This window comes from Aricia agestis, chromosome 17, assembly GCF_905147365.1.
Source record: "Aricia agestis chromosome 17, ilAriAges1.1, whole genome shotgun sequence".
Classification (NCBI taxonomy): Eukaryota; Metazoa; Arthropoda; class Insecta; order Lepidoptera; family Lycaenidae; genus Aricia; species Aricia agestis.
The window spans coordinates 2,435,506-2,452,524 of record NC_056422.1 but is presented as its reverse complement, the minus strand read 5'-3'; the positions used below and the strand labels follow the sequence as shown (position 1 = coordinate 2,452,524).

At 37.7% G+C, this 17,019-nt stretch overlaps 1 protein-coding gene across 2 annotated transcripts in view; it reads right to left on the bottom strand.

The window, feature by feature from the left end:
- Positions 1–433: 433 nt before the first annotated feature.
- Positions 434–17,019, bottom strand: part of LOC121735575 (aquaporin-11) — a 30,487-nt gene continuing 13,901 nt past the window's right edge. The window contains exons 2-7 of one of the 2 annotated variants that reach the window (XM_042126430.1): positions 7,528–7,711; positions 6,782–6,904; positions 5,852–6,003; positions 3,680–3,818; positions 3,358–3,453; positions 434–744 (exon numbers count right to left, since the gene is read on the bottom strand). In XM_042126430.1, coding sequence (XP_041982364.1) covers positions 521–744; positions 3,358–3,453; positions 3,680–3,818; positions 5,852–6,003; positions 6,782–6,904; positions 7,528–7,711 — 918 coding nt within the window. In that variant the 3' untranslated portion in view covers positions 434–520. The remainder of the gene's footprint in view (positions 745–3,357; positions 3,454–3,679; positions 3,819–5,851; positions 6,004–6,781; positions 6,905–7,527; positions 7,712–17,019) is intronic. The other variant, XM_042126431.1, reaches the window with a different exon arrangement.

The window sequence follows — 17,019 nt, the reverse complement described above, 5'->3', positions numbered from 1 at the left end:
GAACTAAGATAAGTAAAAAAATAGGATTTTTGTGCGATCTCGGTAACGCGTCAAATGTATGGTCAAGGTCGTTTGCTCGGGGGATGGCCTTAATCTACATAACATATAATAATATATTACACATGACCCTTGTGCTAAATTTCATAACGCTAGGAGTTAGCTCAGTAGCTACCATAGACTAATGGTATGGTAAAATTAAATCGTTCGTTTAAATCTACGTTTAAATAGTGGACGTCATGCGCGCAGCCTTTTGCTGGAACTCGGCCTGCGAACTGTCAGAGAAGTAAAGAAACTGAGTTTTTATTATTCGTAGGAATTCGATAAATAATGACAAATAATATGAACATATCACTTGTCGATGCCTTGTTTTAAATCACACAATATAATTTCGACACCGAAAGCATATTAGCCAAGGGTATAAAAAGAAGACAAATATAAATAAAGTTTATTAAACAATTATAAACATTCGAAGGAAAAACATTTTGACTAGAAGTATACACATCGTATAAATAGGGTAAAATCAGTCCTCCTTGTCGGCCCAAATGCTGTCTCCGTTCACTTCGGTGGTGCCTTTGATGAATTTCTGGACGGCCTGGGAGTTGTAGATGTAGACGGAGACCAGGGAACCTGCGCAGGCGCCGAGCCAGTAAACCAGGGCGTGTTCTGACAGAGTGTGGCCGTCGCAACCGGCTTTTAATGACGTGGCCAGCACTGGGTTGAAGTAGCCGCCGGAGTAGTCGAATGCTGAAAGAAGATATGAATGAAAATACATGAATCGAAAGGCAATCGCTTGATGATAGTCGAGCAGAGAAGTGGGTCTATAGACAATGAAACTTTTGAAATGAAATAATCAATATTTATACAATAATACTCCTAAATAAGGGATTGAAGAGTTTGGTGCATGACGCGTGTCCGCATGCATTTTCTGATTGCTTAATTTGAAAACTTTCTTTATCAATTTTTTTTATGAAATAAGATGGCAAACGAGCAAACGGGTCACCTGATGGAAAGCAACTTCCGTCGCCCATGGACACTCGCAGCATCAGAAGAGCTGCGGGTGCGTTGCCGGCCTTTTAAGAGGGAATAGGGTAATAGGAGAGGGTAGGGATGGCAAGGGAAGGGAATAGGGGAGGGTAGGGAAGGAAATAGGATAGGGGATTGGGCCTCCAGTAAACTCACTCACTCGGCGAAACACAGCGCAAGCGCTGTTTCACGCCGGTTTTCTGTGAGAACGTGGTATTTCTCCGGTTGAGCAGGCCCATTCGTGCCGAAGCAGGCTCTCCCACGTATAAATTAAAATATAAAGCAATTGTTTTACAATTGATAAAGAAAGTTTTCAGTCGTACTCCTTTACTATATATAAACCATCCAGACAGTTTGTCCTTATAGTTAAGTGACTAGTGCTTTGTCCCTGTATGGTAGGTACGTTACCATACAGGGACAAAGCACTATCTGACTGTAATGTCTAAATCTGTGGGATGTTTCATTCGCAAAAGGATTTAACCCAAAATACAATAAAATAACTTAACGACAAGGAAGGAATAAAAATAAGTTACTCTCCTACGACAACATACAGGAAACAAATAATAAGATATGGAAGAAATGGAAATGCAATATGATAATGAAAGTACTAAAGATGCCGGACGACTTGCAATAGAATCTAGAATTACTAATATTGAGAGGAACGAGATGAAAATATTAAGTATTGATGGTGGTGCCAAGATTTCTGATACCGATCTACAAATTACTGAAAGAGATGCAACATGAAAAAGTACTATCAGAGATTTCATAGGCAGTTGACGGACCTGCATTGGACCTATATCATTTGGTCGAATTATGTCAATTAAATGTTAATCGTGATCTGTCGGCACTGACCTCCAACAAGTACACTGGACTTATGATACCCACCTGCTTTTTGTACCTATTTGAAGCGGAATCAGCGCCCCCAATGCGGAGAAAGAGAACTAAATCTGACGTAACTTGCAAATGGCCGCTTAGTCGCTATTGGTTGTAGAAACTAGTATTAGTTCCAAGTACTCCCACTACTGCTATCAGCGCCAATATGGCGACTTTCAAACGTCATTTTTACGTCAGATTTAGTTCTCTTCATGCGCATTGGGGGCGCTGATTCCGTTTCGAATAGACACAAAAACCAGCAGTCATTTCAAAGGGTTCATTAATCATAGGTCCAGCGTACTTGTATAATTATGGAGGTCAGTGTCTCTCGGCTAGGTTTGATATACCGCGACCAAATTACGTAGGTCCGCCATCTGCCTACGAATAAAGTATAGAGATGCAACTTATTATTCACTATCCATTCTTCTGTAGTCCATAATCCATTTTAATTTATTTGAAAATTAAAAAAAACGGAGTATACTAATATGCATCATGCATTTAGGTACACATTTTGTAAAATACGCCCGAATCGCGCTTGCCCTTAGTATATTTTGTTTATCATCACTGCACGAGTGCATTTACCCTATTGATTTCTAATATAAGTCTTAAATTTTAAAGTTCTTAAAGGTTAAAAAAGTTATTACAGCTTAAAGTAAATAAACAGATTCACTTTACAAGGGCCCAAAACTTTAGTCCGAAACTGCAAGCCGCAGCCGAGATTACAAGAAGTTTTTAAAACACTTTTTACACATTTATCACTTCTAGCAGAGTAGACAGAATTTCTTCTAGGTACCACTGCGAAGTAAAAATGTTTAAAAGAGCAGTCCCAATATAAAAATATTAAATGGTTGTTCTGTGAAAAACAATATTAGCAGTACGAATCGCTAGATTGACTTAAGGCGGGGATTAATCTCAATCCAAAACGATAACCTTGCACACAACCAAAGACCAAGCGTATACGCATCGCAATAAGATTCATTTTAGCTTAGCATAAAACTGTAGTAATTCGGGCGGATCTTCTCTATTTTTCATGTTTTTTAAATATCTTTGGAAGTAAACATTAAGAATCAAAATTGTTCGGTTAACGACATTTTAATATAGATTTACTAACAATTTATTTAAATAAAATGTATAATTATCCCAGTTAATACTTATATTTCGATGAAATAGATTTTTAACGGAGGTGAGTTTGTAAATTAATTACAGCCAAAGTATTATTTTATTAAAATGTTTATGGTTTAAGGTATTTTAAATATTGTGCTTTATATCTCATATTTTTTAACACTTCGTTATTATATTGGAACTAGGTAAACCGGGAGTCACGGAATAACAAATTGGGGTTTATCCTCGCCTTAAAGTAAAGTATTAAAATTAAAATAATCGATGTTGAATTAAAATCGTCAGAAAATGTGATAAGGATTGTGAAAATTTCCATAGCAGCGCGATTCGGTCGCAAGGTACCTTTTCCTAGGGGGATTTTGCACATGAAGAACACACTGTAGAGCGGAGAATCGTCTTTAAAGTGATACGTGTAAAATGTGTCCTTGTACAGGACCCCTGCAAAAGCGAATCCGTTTTTAATGCTAAAGCTCAAAACGTCAATTATTTTCTTAATCGATTGATCAAAACGGCAAAAATATTTTTCAAGAATTAGTAAAAGCCATCAATCAAAACTAGTAAGGCTAAAATCACACTCAAAATCTTTTACCGATGACTCAAGCAGATAGTGAGCAAAAGTTGACTTTAAGTCCATGAATTTTTTGACAAGGCCTTCAGTTCTTACCGGCAACAACAAGGGAAGTTCCGATGAAGGCGTCTATGGCAGTGGAAAATCGTGGGTTGAGGTCGCCCAGGGTTTTGGAGGCGAGGCGGCAGAGACACGTCGCCACACCCTCTACTATCGCTCCGTATAGTACAGGCACCTGGAAGTCAAGTTAGAACAATCAAAAAATATTTAAAATTAATTTGAAAGAGTCCTACTTGTTAATCTACTACCGGCTAAGGAAGTAACCGAGAGAAGATTTTACACGGAGCGACCTTATAGTAAAAAAGTGAAAAAAAAATATCTATTGAAAAGAAATATATAAAATGCAGTGGCGTAGCTACCGCCGTATATGCTCTTTATATTATATATCTGTATTATCTATGGTATATGCCGTATCAATTATACGAGGCCCCCAGGCCACGGGGGGCCCCAACGTGTGCAAAATTATTAATAACTCGCCATTTCTTAAAGTTAAAAAAGGCAACCATACCTTAGGGCCCCCTAATATTTTTTATACGGAGCCCCGCCAAGGTACGCTACGCTTCTGATAAAAGGGTAAATTCATTGACTTTAAGGCCCTCTCATAATATCACACTTGCACTAATTTAATTACGAATGTAAAAGTTTGTAAGTCTGTTGTTACGTCTTCAGGCAAAAATTACTAAACAGATTTTTGTCCTTTGGCATTGTAGTAGTTTAGGCCCCGAGCTAACACATAGGCTACTTTTTATTCCGAAATAATTTAGTTTTTACTATGGGATAACTTCACAGACTAAGGCTAATAATAATTTTTTATTATTAATTAGGCTAGTAAGTGATTAATCATGACGTGGGAGAGCCATGCTTCGGCACGAATGGGCCGGCTCGACCGCAGAAATACCACGGGCTCACAGAAAACCAGCGCGAAACAGCGCTTGCGCTGTGTTTCGCCGGGTGATTAAGTTTACGGGAGGCCCAATCCCCTACCCTTTTCCCTTCCCTACCCTCTCCTATTTCCTTCCCTACCCTCTCCTGTTCCCTTCCCTACCTTATTCCCTCTTAAAAGGCCGGCAACCCACCTGCAGCTCTTCTGATGCTGCGAGTGTCCATGGGCGACGGAAGTTGCTTTCCTATTTCATTTAAAAAAATGTTTCTTGTCTGACTCTAGTGCTCGCATCTAGTGGAATGGACACTTGTCTGGACAGGACGGTGATCTGGCACCCTTGCTGATCGAAGGCCATTTATTGTCCATTCGATCTTTGTTTAGGTGCTGGCTAATTAAGCCTGAATTTTAACTTAGCATCAATAATGAACATGGTACCTTTCTACTTTGTAAGACTTAATATTCTTAAAAACAAAAACATTACATTACTTAAATACAAAGTTTTGAAATTAAAGAAAATATTACAATAGTATTTAGACATTTAACATTTAAAGAGAATGATGAAAAATATTTTGTCCAGCGACCATGTATATTATTAATTACTTACACGTGCGCGTATAAGATTTAGACCTTAAACATTTAAATATGTCCACTCAATATGACCTGGGACTTTAAAGATTTTGTCCAGCGAGCATGTATATCGTATATTTTACTTACACGTGCGCGTATAAGATTTACGCGCGAGTAAATACACGCTTTGGAGTCAACAACTGTCAAGGTCCTTAGCTTCGTTTCCGCCGAGATATAATTCGCTTCATCTTGTGCTTTATCTGCATCTCTATACTTTTGCTATATAATTACGCTTCAGCAATACCGTGACTTCTCACTAGACCAGGCAGACAATGATAATTTGGGTCGAATTACTCCCGAAATCCAAAATTCGAGCCACCACAGTGCCCTAAATAAGAATCCCCGAATACATCGAGGTGTAATACCGAGTGCAGTGCAGCCCCCAATCAGCATATGGGACCATCCATAAATATATATAATAATAAATATATATCACATGATTTTCATTTAATTTAGACCGCTCCCCGCCTTATCATAGATGGTCACATTAGGGTGACGTCATAAATTTGCAATTTCACGTCTAAAAGTTTAAAGCACCTCAATATTTAAAATGTATAAAATTAAAAACCTGATGTTACAAAACTTAGGGCCCCTTCCCCCTCCTTGTCACACCATGTCACACTTCGTCGACCCCTTCCCTACCTTTTAGGTGTGACACACTTAATGGGCTAGTAATAATAATTATATTAGCAACCTACCTGTAAATCCGCCTGACAGTCCTCATAAGCTCTGTTCTTATGCGTGTCAGCGATCTCGAGCGCCCAGTAGGTCTGCACATACTTGAACACCGCAACGCCCCCCACCAGCTCCGCCCACGTCCGCAGCACGGCCTTCCGCACGTCACCTTTACCTGGAACACGAGGATATCTATTACTACTGTTACCTTATAGTTTTACAATAAAGGTTGTCTGGAAGAAATCGCTTGTAGCGATAAGGCCGCCTTTTGTACTTTTTACTCTTACTAAGTTTTATGTTACGAGTAGTATGTCATGTTTGTTTTGGTGCAATAAAGTGTTTTCATTCATTCATTCATACCTTATTGGCAATATATTATTATTTATTACCTACTACATGACGCCCGCAACTCCGCTGCGCCAAAATTATCTCGCGGGAACCGTACATTTTTACATGATAAAAAGTATCCTATGTCCTTTCCCGGGTTTCAAAGTATTTCCATACCAAATTTTATGAAAATCGGTTAAGCAGTTTGGGCGTAAAGAAGTAACAGACAGACACACTTTCGAATTTAAATATTAGTATAGATATAGAAGTATGAAAGTATGGACGAACCACAGACATCGATCAAAATCTTGATCTTGATCTATGTCTGTGGGATGAACGCTTTACACAACGTCAGTCGTCGGCGGGATTCGAACTCCCGCAGCTTGAGCGCTGACCACGCGCTCAACCACTGAGACACAAAGGTCATAAAAGAAATGATTGTCGAAATAGAACCCTTGAGGTTCTAGCTACTTCAGAGACTCTGTTGCCGCTAAAATTACAGCGCAGGTGGAATTCCTCCTCACTAAAACCTCAGTGATACTTACTGCTTAGAGACTACGCGTGAGGCCTACTGATCTTGCAAGTGGCAGGGGACATAATTATAACTCCTAGGTCTTCAAACCTACCCTCTATAATGTCCTCGAGGTGTGTGTAGGGGCAGGCGGTGGCGTCGCCCCAGTTCAGCGACCACCACACCGTCAGCGCGAACAGGAACACCGCGTATGTCGCCACGCCGAAGTTGTCCGCAACTGGAAACATTGGTTAATTGATTAGTCTTAAGAGACTGGCAGCCCATTTCTTGGGCCTTTTCCCTTATGTCTTTTCTAGGCAACTCAAACAAAGGAAAACGTTTGATGTCTTAGATCGGAGAAGTTTCTTCTCCACTTTCTTTCATAATAAAGCAAGTATTTTCAGGCCATGCCCTTGCCGAATTATGTATGATAATATAAACGATTAAAAAGTATCACTCCGATCTTTGTGTACCAAAACTTTGACAATTTCTTAGGTTCAGGAACATCAAGATAACTTCACTTCAATATCAGAGTAGACAGAATTATATCCTATCTACTATTTAGGGCTGGTTTACACGTATTAAGTTTTAACTTAATTTTAAGTTTTTTATTGCATGTAAACACAAAATTTAGTAGCAAGTAGCAAATCAAAATTTAGTTAAGTACTAAACAAGGAAATTAGAAATTTCACAATTTTCTATTATGTTGGCAGGCGGGGCTTGTCACTTGACACATTTCGGGCAGGCACTTCAAATTAAGTTAAAATTTAGTTATTACTTATCCACTTAATACGTGTAAACCAGCCATAAGTTTGAACTTAAAACGCCTTAATTCCTATTAGGATCATTGTTAAAACTCACCAATAATCAGCTCGAAGCAGCACCCGCATAGCTCGGCAGCAGCAATAGCCTCCTCCAGCAGTAGCTTGACCAGGGGCTCCTTGACCAGGCTGTTCACCAGCCTGCGGAGACAGTGGGCTAGGATGGATGTGAGGAGGATGAACAGGGTCGATACCAGCAGGGGGGCGAAGGTCTCCTTGTTTATCTGTAACCAGGGAGACAGTTTAAATTAAGAATGTTTCAGCGCCATCTATTGATTAAATTTGGAAGCAAGATGTTATTAGTAGAAATATTTGGTTTGGTGAATTAGGGGTCAGTTCACACCTAAGCAATGATTCTGGAAATGCAAAAGTAAAGTTTTATAAGTGCCTAATTTTTAAACTTTGTACATCGCTTCGGTAGGTTCTCAATAAATTATACTTTTAGGTTGGGTTGCACCAACTAACTTTAACTATAACTGTAACTTTAACTATAACTTTAACTACAATGCAATGTCAAATATTTGGTTAAAGTTAAAAATGTACGCCATCAAGACGCCATATTTAAACATAACCATAGAGCTCGACAAGGTTTTAAATGTACGTCGCGAGGAGCTAACGCTGTCATCATACAATAACGCCATTTTTGACAGTTTTCCTTTACCAGCAGCGCCCCCGCCCTTACGTTAATTTATAACCTTGTTGGACCAGCTGTCATCTGTCAATTTTTCCGGTCAAAGTTAAGGTTAAAGTTAAAGCTAAATTTGGCCTTAAGAGGAGTCTACACCGCCCTTTTTTCCACACAAACGTTGTCCCCTGTTTCCTCCCTGGATAATGCTAGTAGAGTTATAATTTTTTTTCTCAATATCTACGGCCACTAACACAATGTGTTTTCTTTTTTTTTCATAATTTAATTATTAAATAAGATATGAACGTTCAAAAACCCAAAAAAATGGCCAGATTTTCCACTGTGTTCAAATATCCAGGAAACAGATTTGGCTAGATTATACAAAAAAATAAAACATAGGAACACAGCTCAAGCCTTTCTTTAATCTTTAATGAAAAAAGTACTTAATAAGAGGATTCCACACCGCCGTTTTTCCATACAAACGCTGTCCCCTGTTTCCTCCCTGGATAATGCATTTCATAATTTAATTATTAAAAAAGATAAGAACGTCCAAAAACCCAAAAAAATGGCCAGGAAACAAAACTGGCTAGAATATACAAAAAAAATAAAACATAGGAACACAGCTCAAGCCTTGCTTTAATTCTTAATGAAAAAATTACTTAAATCGGTTAAGTTTTGGAGAAGGAACCAGGGGACAACGAATCGTTGATTTTCTGCAGTTGTCTCTATCGCGTTCTGCGGTATAGGCTTGAGGTAAGGAAGACAGCTATAGATATTACACGTACTTTTTTTTCATTTCTCTAGCCCCTGGTGTATCCTCTTAACCATAACCATAACGTTAACCTTAACTTTAACTTTAACCACGCACCCACCCTTAATTTATATTGTCTATTTCAATTGAAACTATTAAACAGAATAAAAATAATTATTATATAAATATAATAATATTTTATAAACATCATATTTTTTTTTTCACGAACACAATATTCGATTAAATTTAAAAACGTTCATTAGAATACTAGGAAAATGTGGAATTCTAGAATTGGCTTCCGAGAAAATGAGCTGAAACTGAAGGCTGAAACGGGGCAATAACAATATTTTAAATTATATTTAATTTCAACGGAGAATTCTTAGTATTCTACACAAGAAAACTTCGGTGAATCTTAGAAACATAATTGTACAGTATTGAAATTAATTTCTTGGAAATTCAATTAGCTGTGGCCTGTGTCTTATTTCTTCATGTACATAAGTAGTTAAACACTGCTTTTAGCGGCAGTTTGTAATACTTAAGAGGGCGACTAACTCAAAAAATCAAACATCGTCCTTCTCTTTTCACACTCACGCCCGTCTTTCATATGCCAGGTGAAAAAGGACGACGCGGATTCATCGCCAAGTTAGTTTTTTCTTAATAACTCGATAAATATACAAAATTTAAAAAATACGAGACGGTCAGTGTCTCAATGATAGAATTTTATACAATGTGTTAAAATATTAACTTAGTTAAATGCACTGTTATGGCAATATATAAAAATTCGTGAAAATTAGATGCATCTTTGTGATTTCTTTCTATCGAGAAAATTTTAAGATATCGTGTTTTTGCTGAAATCAAATTCTTGGAAATATAATGTAGTATATTTCCAAGAAATTTATTTAGAAATATATTTAGAAAATGAAACAATTCGGGGCTTATTTTCAAGTATGAAAATTAATTATAAAATCAACAATTTTGGGTTAGTCGCCACCTTAAAACAGTATACTGCATAACAAACATTTTTAACGCTAAGCATCCATCCTCTCGTTCAAAGGTATTCTGTAAAAAATTTCTTCTTAGTTATTACTAAGAAGAAATTTTTTATGAAATGGCCTTATTAGGCCATCCTTTCTTTTATTTCTTATTAGACATTATTCATATTATTACTTTGTCTTTGTAATTAATTGTGCACAGTAAAGTATATTTTCATTTAATTTCAATTTAAAGCTAGAAATGATCGCAATGGAATTTTAAACGATTGTGATAATTTTTAGTGTGACTTGTTTTTAATCACTATTTGAATAAAATAAGCGAGAGATAAAATATACGTGAGAGAGCCATGTTTCGGCACGAATGGGCCGGCTCGACCGGAGAAATACCACGTTCTCACAGAAAACCGACGTGAAACAGCGCTTGCGCTGTGTTTCGCCGAATGAGTGAGTTTACCGGAGGCCCAATCCCCTACTCTATTCCCTTCCCTTCCCTTCCCTACCATCCCCTATTACCCTATTCCCTCTTAAAAGGCCGGCAACGCACCTGCAGCTCTTCTGATGCTGCGAGTGTCCATGGGCGACGGAAGTTGATTTCCATCAAGTGCCCGTTTGCTCGTTTGCCCCCTTATTTCATAAAAAAGCCATTTTGAATAGAATCAAGTTTCGTAGCTCGTCGTAGACCGTCTACGAGGCCTTTGAGTTTTGTTCTGTCTACGACGAGCTACGCCGTAGCATGTAGCATGAAGCTATTATTTCTGCTTGCATTTATTCGCTGGAACTGTGTATTTTCTGCCAAAAAATATATTTTTTGTCGTTTTCTGAGACTGAAACTGCCGTACTCAGAGTGGAACATTAATTAGTTAAATGTAATTAATTTAAACCGGGGATTTTCAACCTGTGGGTGCGATCCCCTGGGGGGTCGCAATACAACTGCAAGGGGGTCGCCGGAGGTCGATAGAACTATTTCAGTCAAAAAAAACCATAAAGTAGGAGAATTTTAACAAAAGTAAAATTTATTAACATAATATATATGCATGAAAAAAAGCAAAAGTTGGGGTGTCGCGAATTTTTTTTATACTAGGGGGGGTCGCGTCAAGAAAAAGGTTGAAAAACCCTGATTTAAACATTTGACATAGCCCCATACATTATCTGTCAAACTCTTCATTAAATTGAAGATTAATTATATTGAAATGTCTCTGAGTACGGCGGAAAGAATCATAAGTACGTACATACACCCATCCTTACCCATTAAACGGTTTAGGCGTAATGAAATAAAAGACAAAAAGACACTTCACCACAATATTTTTATTTGTAACTTTATATTCTTTAAAGATACTTATACTTATACGTGAGAGAGCCATGCTTCGGCACGAATAGGCCGGCTCGACCGGAGAAATACCACGTTCTCACAGAAAACCGGCGTGAAACAGCGCTTGCGCTGTGTTTCGCCGAGTGAGTGAGTTTACCGGAGGCCCAATCCCCTACCCTATTCCCTTCCCTTCCCTTCCCTACCATCCCCTATTACCCTATTCCCTCTTAAAAGGCCGGCAACGCACCTGCAGCTCTTCTGATGCTGCGAGTGTCCATGGGCGACGGAAGTTTATTTCCATCAGGTGCCCGTTTGCTCGTATGCCCCCTTATTTCATAAAAAAAATACTTTTCATGCAGACATTTATTAATATTATTATTTATTTTGCTGATTGAAAAAGCTCTCTTTTCAATATACATAAAAATCTCAAATACGAGTATTTGTTTTTAATTTCAATACATCAAAAGCAATTAATCAAACTGAAAAATACCGTTCATTAAAAGCATGTATTTTTATTTCCAAAACTATGGGTTAGAGATGGACCAGAGTATTTTCTGCCAGGCCTGCCGCGGGCAACATCTAGTTTATTGTTTGTTGTGTGCCGATGTCGATATGAAACTTACAGCATCCGAGTTGAGAGTGTACAAACCGGATGCACAATATATAATAAAGAGTGAGTATAACATCCACTTTAATATTTTTTAATATCTATGGACGCTTCACACCATAATCAGTCAGTCTGGCCCCGTGCTAAGTACCTGTAGGACTTGTGTTACAGGTACCAGACAACGGAAATATATTTAATACTTTCATACATATATTTAAGATTTTTATTATATTACTTATACACAATAATACACATATTTAATATACATTCATGACCCAGGAACTTTGAAAACTTTTTGTTTCGTCGGCGGATTCGAACCCGCGACCCCCGGCTAGAGCTACCAACGGCCCACCAACTGAGAGTTGTCGTGAGAGTAGAGGTCGTCAAAATATAATATTATAATAATATAAAATTATAATATAATATTATAAATGCGTCAGTGTGTCAGTTACGTTTACGCCCAAACCGCTGAACCGATTTTGCTAAAATTTGGCATTGGGATACTATGAGTCCCGGGAAAGAATATATAATAGTTTTTATCCCGGAAAAGTGTAAGGTTCCCGAGCAATACACGAATTTTGGCGCCACGGAATTGCGGGCATTATTTTTTTTTTAATTTTTTTTATGAAATAAGGGGGCAAACGAGCAAACGGGTCACCTGATGGAAATCAACTTCCGTCGCCACTGGACACTCGCAGCATCAGAAGAGCTGCAAGTGCGTTGCCGGCCTTTTAAGAGGGAATAGGGTAATAGGGGAGGGTAGGGAAGGGAAGGGAAGGGAATAGTTGAGGGTAGGGAAGGGAATAGGGTAGGGGTTAGGGGATTGGGCCTCCGGTAAACTTACTCACTCGGCGAAACACAGCGCAAGCGCTGTTTCACGCCGGTTTTCTGTGAGAACGTGGTATTTATCCGGTCGAGCCGGCCCATTCGTGCCGAAGCATGGCTCTCCCACGTATAAATTTATAAAAAATATCTAGTAAGTACTATGTAAGGTGGACTATCTTCGTAATAAGACCATTCATATTGTGCATCCGGTTTGTACACTCTCAACTCGGATGCTGTAAGTTTCATATCGACATCGGCACACAACAAACAATAAACTAGATGTTGCCCGCGGCAGGCCTGGCAGAAAATACTCTGGTCCATCTCTAACCCATAGTTTTGGAAATAAAAATACATGCTTTTAATGAACGGTATTTTTCAGTTTGATTAATTGCTTTTGATGTATTGAAATTAAAAACAAATACTCGTATTTGAGATTTTTATGTATATTGAAAAGAGAGCTTTTTCAATCAGCAAAATAAATAATAATATTAATAAATGTCTGCATGAAAAGTATTTTTTTTATGAAATAAGGGGGCATACGAGCAAACGGGCACCTGATGGAAATAAACTTCCGTCGCCCATGGACACTCGCAGCATCAGAAGAGCTGCAGGTGCGTTGCCGGCCTTTTAAGAGGGAATAGGGTAATAGGGGATGGTAGGGAAGGGAAGGGAAGGGAATAGGGTAGGGGATTGGGCCTCCGGTAAACTTACTCACTCGGCGAAACACAGCGCAAGCGCTGTTTCACGCCGGTTTTCTGTGAGAACGTGGTATTTATCCGGTCGAGCCGGCCCATTCGTGCCGAAGCATGGCTCTCCCACGTATAAATTTATAAAAAATATCTAGTAAGTACTATGTAAGGTGGACTATCTTCGTAATAAGACCTCTCGAATCTCAAAAAAGCATTTTGGATCACTGTAGAGCTGCTCTCTACAATGGTGTATACCGTGTATGTAAGGGTGAAGCCAAACGAGCATAATTTGTGAGTCGTGAGTCGCAGAATTTCGGCTGGCAGAAATTCTGCTGCGTTCAGTTTCATACAAAAGTCCCGTTTGATTCACACGAGCGTGTACGTGTGAGTCATGATTTGTATGAAAAGATATTTACGCGACCGAAATTCTGCGACTCACAACTAACAAATAACGCTCGTTTGGCTTCACCCGAAAACTTGTCACTGTTTTGCATACATAATATTTAAATACTAGATACATAATACCCTACAAAAAAATACTAACGCATTAACTTTTAAGTTCATATTGTGCTGCTTACTTGAGCATCAAATTCTTATAATCCAAAAACTTGTCTTGAAAATTGTAGGATCTTCTGATATTTAATACGTAACAAACATCGTCACACATTACCTAAGCTGCACTCAATATCTAAGGCAATACATTAGTTTCAAGTACAAAAGTATAAAACGGGGTTGTACTCTGAACTCTCAAAACTGACTCGATTCCGATTCACCAATCACCGAGATCCAAAGTCGATTTTGATTCAACTTCTTTCGTCATCTGACTACAGTGCAAATTCAATTTTAAATCGACATCGCCATAAAGTTTGGTTCACGTCAACACTTTGATTTGGGTTATAAGAGCCAGTCTGGATCATTAGATGTATTGATGTTGAAATAACCCTCCTGGCAGTCGGGTAACAAAACAGCAAAATTGATATCGCATCATCGGATGTACCATCGAGGAAGTTGATTCCTATGCAATTGACAGACCAACGTTATTTGGTCGAATATGTCAATTCAATGTTAATTGTGATCTGGTAGCTGGGTTTGACGTAACGCGACCAAACTACTTAGGTCCCCGATTTGCATAGGAATCAAATTCTCTGATAGTACCAAAATCTATTCAGAATGAGTTGAATCACTTTTCGATTGTGTTTGTGGTAAGGGCCAAGCGTTCGCATTGGAGTAAAAGCAGTGATGTACGGGCGTGTTTTCTGTAATACATCGTAAACAAGTGTCTTTATATCCGCACTTAGGTAGATCGCAAATGGGAGCAAACATTGAAATCTTTCTACCTCTAGAACCCCCATGAAAACATAGAATAACTAAAACATTTTGAATATCATTGAGAGTTTTGTATAGGAACTTGAAACATTACTATTTTGCTTGTGTTTTTAGTTTTTCTCGTGTAGAGAGGTGTTTTTGATCCCTTTTTGAACCCTCTAGGAAGCTAAAAATCCTTTTTAGTGAATGCGTACAACATTGGGTTGAAATTGTTTTGTAACTTGTAAAAAATTTAAAACTACACTTTTACTTTAAATTCTCGTTCTAGTTTTTAATTGAATTTAGAAGAAAATTATTTTAGTAATAATTTTCTTCTGAGTCCGAATAAAAACTAAACCTAAAAAAAAATACATGAAGCTAAATACACAATTGACGAAGAGAGACGTCGAGGTGTATTTGCTTAAGTCTATAGAGCTGTTTCAATGAGTAAATGCTGCTTTGTCGACGCCATTGTAGGCATGACGAAAAATTTCTTTTCTTGTTGGTAAGTCAAGGACCATTCAAAAATAGAAATATCGGTGAAAAAATTACTCTGATAGCTTAAAAACTCTCCAAGATATCACAATTTAAAACTCACATAAAATAGACCTTCCCTAAACGCGCCATACAAAATATCAGCTAACTGTGACGTCACGCCTAGCTAGTTTGTTCTACAGCTATGTTAAATATTGCGTTTATGAAAGTGGTTTCATAAGAAAAAAATTTATAAATTGCATAACTTATTGAATGGTATACAAAAGTTAAGGAATTTTATAAAAAAAATTCGACTTGACTATCCAACTTTGAAGGTTCACAAAAAAAATAGTACATAATTAAGTTATGAAGCTGAAATATTGGGAATACTTATTTTTTAACGCTATGTCTTCATTTTACTCGTATTTAAAAAATCAGCTAATCTTTGTTATCCCTATTGTGCTAGGACTCGGACGTTATCGAAGCAATATCGACGTGGCGACATGTTATTCTCCAACATTCTAAATTTCAGTAAACTTTTGACAAGCCCCTATATTAAGTATTCATACCGGAAAAGTACAATGTTACTTAAGGGCTCCATGAAGTCGTTTTGATATAGGTCGTTTGACTGACACCTGGGTTGGGGTTCCCTCGTTTATTTCTGACTTCTGAGCACAATATTATGGCATTGACAGATTTTTAGGGTACCGTATCCAAAGGGTAAAAACGGGATCCTATTACTAAGAGTTCTATGTCTGTCCGTCTGTCTATCTGTCTGTCTCCAGGCTGTAACTCAAGAACGGTAATAGCTAGAGAGTTAAAATTTTCACAGATTATGTATTTCTGTTGCGGCTATAACTAAAAACAAAATAAATTTAATATTTAATGTTAAATCCCATACAACAAACGTAATTTTTTTTTACATATTTATAATAATGAAAACAGGTAGCCACCTGAAATATTCACAAATTACTCAGTTTTATTTAAACTTTAATATTAAAATCCTCCTACGCCCATACAAAAACACAATTTATGGCCTAATTTTGTACTCAATAATGGTACGAAACCCTTCGTGCGCGAGTCCGACTCGCACTTGGCCGATTATTTGGAGACGAGACAACTATAACGACGACTCATACACCTAAAGTAATATAACTTTGTTTAGTTACACTCTGTATATTATATTATATCTCTTTCACACAATATACATTGTAAAACGAGGGGTACAAGTTACAACATATATCAACATTCATTTAAACCCGGCATATGGTAATAAATTTGCATGCACAGAACCCTTTTTACCAAAATCGCTTGGCACTTCCCATGAAAGTATATGATAGACCGCTACCCCGTAAAAGGGCCGGCAGAACCTTTTTTATGAGCTATGACAGCCATAACCCTTGAGGGCTTTCGATAAGATTAAATCGAAACGGTATAAAAAGTGTAACATCCTGTGACTTCGGATAAAAGAGTAGCTATTGTTGAAAATGTTGGTATATTGGAAAACTATTATATAGAGTGCACATATTTTTAGGGTTTCGTACCCAAAGGGTAAAAACGGGACCCTATTACTGAGACTTCGATGTCTGTCCGTGTGTCTGTCTGTCTCCAGACTGTAACTCAAGAACCGATATAGCTAGACTTTTGAAATTTTCACAGATTTAAATGTATTTCTGGTGCCGCTATAACAACAAATACAAAAAACAAAATATAGCTTTAATATTTAAGGGGGACTGACTCCCATACAACAAACGTTATTTTTTTGGCTCGTAATCCATAATGGCAACTTAGACACTTAAATTTTCACAAAATCCTCAATTTTACGTGTACTTTAATATCTATATAAGTATATTATAAAACTCAAAGGTGACTGACTGACATGGTGATCTATCAACGCACAGTCCAAACCACTGGACCGATCGGGCTGAAATTTGGCATGCAGGTAGATATTATGA